General features: G+C 36.6%; 1 protein-coding gene across 1 annotated transcript; it reads right to left on the minus strand.

Annotated features, from left to right (window-relative positions):
* Nucleotides 1–584: 584 nt before the first annotated feature.
* Nucleotides 585–2,047, minus strand: LOC120166750 (LRR receptor-like serine/threonine-protein kinase SIK1). Its single transcript, XM_039175961.1, has one exon. It carries the CDS (start codon nt 1,930–1,932, stop codon nt 664–666), a length of 1,269 nt encoding a protein of 422 aa, XP_039031892.1. The 5' UTR covers nt 1,933–2,047; the 3' UTR covers nt 585–663.
* Nucleotides 2,048–5,650: the final 3,603 nt, after the last annotated feature.

Below are 5,650 nucleotides of genomic sequence, written 5' to 3' on the forward strand. Positions count from 1 at the left end.
AATTAGACACACACAAATCTACTACATAAGGTTTTATTTGATAATCCACACTGCTTTTAGAACCTTTCCCCCATATGATTATTATTCCATTAAGTTCAAAGAACTAATCACGGAATGAAATAAGATAGATTATAAGTTACTCAAGTTTAATTGAGTTAAAATTTGATTTTAAAGATTTCATATTCAAGTACGAATGACATTCGTAGGTGTAGAATATATAGATTATTTAATGATTAAGAAAATTTTGAATGTTTTAATTCTTTGTTTGAATTTCGAGTCAAACTTAATAATTATAAACTCAAACTTTTCAAAAGTTTAGCTTAATTTTAAATTTTTAAAGTTCTAACTCATAAAAAAATTTACACGAAATTGATAATACGTTAGTTATTAATGTTAAATCAACAAACATAAAATTCTTTTTTATCACCTCAATTATACAATGAAAATCATTAAAGTTTAAGTATCATGGTCTATTTACCAAGAACTAACTTAGATAATCAAAATATGAAACTAATGGTAGATTAAAGGACTAAAACCATAATTACACCAAAATTGAAAAAATAGAGAAGGGGAGGGAGGTAGTAAGTAAAAGCCTGAACAGTAGGGTAAACGCACAACTCAAGTGCTTCAACATCCAGACATTGCAGTAATTTATTACACAAATCAAGGAATTACAGGGCTCTTACAAGCGGTTAAAGATTTCTGGTCAGCACCTTGGCAAAAAAAGAACCGCAACGGACACCTAATCAAGCAGTTATCGGCAAGGCTCACGTTTGCAGTGCCCGGTTTGAGTACCAGTAAAGCTCTCGGAATCGGTCCGAACAAGTAGTTTCCGCCGAGCAAAAGCCTAACAAACGGGGCAATACCGGGTCCGGGCACAACCGTCTTCAACGCGTACTGGACCGGGATAAAACCCGACAGCTTATTGTTCTCCAAGGATAAAGCTGACAGATTTGGCATTAATGGCAGAAACGGAGGTAACCAACCTTGAAGCTCGTTATTGCTCAAATCGACGGCAATTAGCACACTTTGGGTGCCTAAATTTGAAGGATATTGTACTGATGTGAAGGCATTGAATGCCAGAGTGAGTTGTTGCAGTGATGGGTGGTTAAACAGGAAGTAAGGGACTGAGTCGGTGAGTTTGTTGTGACTCAAGTCTAGTACTTGAAGAAAGCTCAAATATTGGAGACTCTGAGGGATTGTACCTTCAATCGTGTTGTTCCTCATGGAGATTTGGATCAAGGAAGGTGGCAGAGTTGTGGGCAGATACCCAGAGATGGCATTGTTACTTGCATCGAGAAAATATAAGTTTTCCAGTGAGCCCAACTCGGGTAACTCGCCAGAGAGGTGGTTCGATTGGATTTCGAGTCTTTTCAAGCTCACGAGACCATTGAAGCTTGTAGGAATAGGGCCGTGCAGGTTGTTGTTATCGAGGTAAAGCTCTTCAAGGCTAGAGAAAGACCCAATCGCCGACGGTATCTCTCCGGAGAGTGTGTTCCTCGAAAGACCCAGCCGAGTTAACCGAGTCAGGTTGGCGAGTGACACCGGAATCGACCCAGAGAAGAAATTGTTGGAGAGGTCGAGAATTTGCAAGTAAGGGAGATTCCAGGAAGCAGATGAGAGTGAAGCAGCGTAACCAGCTGAATCAAGGGTAACTTCCGTGACCCGGCTTAACCCAGAAACCGTAAGGTCGCACCTGAAACCACATGTGAATCGTTCACTGAAGAGGCTGTCACATGGATCAACGGTGAAATCCCAGGAACTCAAGCAAGAACCCGGACTCACCGAGTTAGGGTCGATTCCATTTTTGAGCTGCTTCAACACCTCTGCATCGCCCCAGTAAGTCTTGGATTCAGCTCCTGGTAAAACCCAAGTGCCAACAACAAAAACCAACACAAAAGCTGAAGATATGGAGAATTCCAAAGCAGCCATTATAGAATTTAGAGGGTAAGTGAAGGAAAGTGAGATAGTTGATAAACAAAAAAGAGCTTAAAAATCCAAGCTTTGGGGGTTAAGAGAATACAGAGAAGTTTCGAGTGGATGGGAAATTGAGAATTGAGTAATTGTCATTTGTCAGAGTGGTGTATTTAAAATTGGATCCATTAGAATGTTTCTTTTTCTTCTTTGGTATCAAAAATAAAAAGTGGGGGAAGGTAGCTTTCATGTTTCGTTGTAAAATCGACACCTTGATTCATTATAATAGTGACGTTTGGTGGCAGATTTGAGCTGTCCTGTTAGTTCTATCTTCGTATCATTATTCATCGTTTCCTTTTCTTTTTCTATTTTTTTAGTAATTATCTTATAAAGGATGTTGATGGAAGAAATTAAGAAAATGAAATATAGATTTGCGTTAGATTACTACACCTTGGAAATTGATTGTCAAAGGTATGGACAGATCTCTCTGCTGCATCCATTCATAGCAACATACACGGTAATAAATAGATAAAATAGTAAATTATAGGATTAGTCACTTTGTCTAATATTTGTATATTTTTCTTTATTATATATAAAAATTAATATTTGACTATTTTCATTTTTTTCTTTTGTTAAGATATAGACACTAAAAATTAATTGTTGCTAAACCATTAATAAATTATTGATTTGACACAATAAATAAATAAATAAATAAATAAAATAGTTTATTTCTACGTATGCAAGGAAATTCTATGGATTACTAAAATGATTGTAATAGGCTTGTCGCAACTGGTATCCATGGTGTCACAAACTAGTAATAAAAATGATAAGAAATAGGGATTTTAGAAGAGAAGAAAGATTGAAGAATAAATTCATTCAAAATTATTATCATAAGTTCTCAGCTATAGAATTGATGCATATATATTCTATTACACTAATAACAACCAATTATTTGTTTATAGGTGTCAAGACTCTTGTCTGGTAGCATAACAGATTACTCCTTGGCTGGATTCCCTCCAACAGCATTCTCAGTGAGCTTCGTAAGTGGGTTATCCTCTTGTCTGGTGAGTCCTTCAGCTGCCTCACCAATCTGGGCCTCTCTATTGGGATGCTCCATAATTCTTTCCCCAACATTAATATCAGGTAATTCCTTAACCCTAATTTTCTTTTCACCGACCCTTTTCCTTTTTTCCCAATTCATCTCCCTAACTTCTGATTTTCCAAATTTCCCAATTCAATGAGCCCTAACTCCAATTATTCCCCGAACACTCTCTCTATTTCGCCTTCATCCATGGCAATACCTCCCCCTTCAGATGATCCTTGTCCCCAAGGATCAAAATCTAGAAATTGGGCGCGCAACACAATGTAGTCTTCCTACGTTTCATCTTCCTTCTCCAAATTTGTCCATTGAATTAGGAGTTGTGTAACTGCCTGGTTATTTCGTTTCACTATCCTTTTGTTTAACACACCAGCTGGGTATACCTTCAAGTGGCCATCAACATCAATCTCAGGTGGATCGAGTGAGGTAATCATCTGCTCACCCACTTTCTTTTTTAAAAGGCTTACATGGAAAACAAGGTGTAGTTTTGAATGGTAAGGCAATTTGATTTAAAAGCTATTGATCTCACTCGTTGAATCACTATATAGGGACAAAAAAACGAGCAACAAGTTTTAAGTTCTTTCGAAGTGCCATAGATGTTTGTTGGTATGGTTGTAGCTTAAGATAAACACGATCTCCTACCTGAAACTCTTTATTTGTGCACTTTTTATCTGTACAAGCTTTCATTTGCACCTGAGCTTTCTGTAGTTGATCTTGTAGAAGTTTGTTCATGGCATTTTTCTGATCTAACAACTCTTGTACTGTATGGACCATAGACTGACCACCCCAAGATAGAACTTGAGGTTTATACCTATACATAACCTCGAAAGGAGATATACCTAAAGTAGTATGAAAGTTGGTGTTGTACCACCACTCTACTTGTGGTAACCAGTCGACCAATGTAGTAGGTTTAAGAAAACACATGCTCCTTAGATATTGTTCCACACACTGATTTACTTGTTTGGTTTGACCATCCGTTTCAGGATGATAGGCAGTGCTAAAGTGAGTTTCAGTGCCCATTTGCTTCATAAATTCTTTCCAAAAAATACTTGTAAATAACTTGTCCCTGTCTGACACAATAGACTTGGGATGACCATGTAGTTTTTATACCTGAGCCAAATAAAGCTTGGCCAAAGCAGTTAATGTATAAGGATGTTTCAAAGAAATGAAATGAGCATATTTTGTAAACCCATATGCAATTAAATTTCTTTGAAAGATGTAATCCTTCAATGAAATCCGTAGAAATCATTTCCCAAGCCTCGTGGGGAATTAGTAGTGGTTGTAGGAGACCAACCTTGTGAGAATGTTCAATTTTGGCCATCTGGCATACTTCATACTGACTAATAAATTCCTTGATCTGCTTATTTAATCAGGGCCAGTAAAAATAGAGTTGAACTCTATAATTGTAGCATGTATTCCAAAATGCCCTTCTAAAGGGGATGCATACAAAATGGACAAAATTTGTTGCCTCAACCCTCCAGTACTGCCCACATAAACTTTCTTGTTGATCTTCAAAATTCCTTGAGTAAAAGTCCACTGGCTCTGTGTATCTGATGACACTCAATTCTGTAATTTTTTCTTTTGCAAAGTCATCATATGCATAACTCTTTTCAAGGTCCTACACCTACTGTGGAACAATAGCTATGACAGTTAACTGTTGTAATTCAACTTCAGATTGTTTGGACAATGCATTAGCAGCCAAATTACTTCTTCATTTTCTGTAAAGGATTTTATAATCTAATCCCAAAAGTTTATTAAGTCCATTCTTTTGAATTGAAGTAGTTAATCTTTGCTCCAAGAGGTATTTAGCTACGGTCATAAGAATAACTAGATACTCTCATTCATACACAGATAGATCAGTATGTTTAGGACTTAGAGCCTTACTCAAATAAGCTATTGGGTGCCCATCTTGAGAGAAAACATCCCCTATACCCGTAGAACTCGCATATGTTTCCAAGCAGAATAATTTGGTAAAATTTGGCAAAGCAAGAACATGTGCTTGGCACATGGCTGATTTAAGAGTTTCAAAAGCTTCCTAGACTCATGTGTCCAAGTAAAATTGTTCTTTTTTAAAATGTCAGTCAGTGGTCTACTGATCATCTTATAGTTTCTTATAAACTTCCTGTAGTAGCATGTGAGACCTAGAAATCCTCGAAAAGACTTCAAATTGGTAGACAATTTCCAATCTCTCATAGCTACAATCTTTGTTGAGTCAGTAGCTACACCCTGAGCTGAAATTATATTGTCCAAATATTCCACCTGAGTTTTCCCAAAAAAAACATTTACTTCTCTTAGCAAATAAGTCATACTTCCTCAAAATGTTCAAAACTGTCTTTATATGTGCTTTGTGATCTGTCATAGACTTGCTATAAATAAGAATGTCGTAAAAAAACACCAGAATAAATTTCCTCAAATATGGTCCAAAGGCTTCATTCATAAGTGTTTGAAAAGTAGCTTGAGCATTTGTCAATCCAAGCGGCATGACTTCATTCAAATGTGATCTGAGGTCAATTTTAGAAAAATACTGAGAACCAACCAATTCATCCAAAAGATCCTCTACCATCAAAATTGGAAATTTGTTTTTGATATTCATTGAATTCAACTGTCTATAATCAACATAAAACCTCCATGAACCAT

The sequence above is a fragment of the Hibiscus syriacus genome, unplaced genomic scaffold (assembly GCF_006381635.1).
Source record: "Hibiscus syriacus cultivar Baekdansim isolate YM2019G1 unplaced genomic scaffold, ASM638163v2 tig00111644_pilon, whole genome shotgun sequence".
NCBI classification, from domain to species: Eukaryota; Viridiplantae; Streptophyta; class Magnoliopsida; order Malvales; family Malvaceae; genus Hibiscus; species Hibiscus syriacus.

Excerpts from the sequence above, each read along its gene's own strand:
- LOC120166750 (XM_039175961.1), bottom strand. The coding sequence starts at position 1,932 with ATGGCTGCTTTGGAATTCTCCATATCTTCAGCTTTTGTGTTGGTTTTT.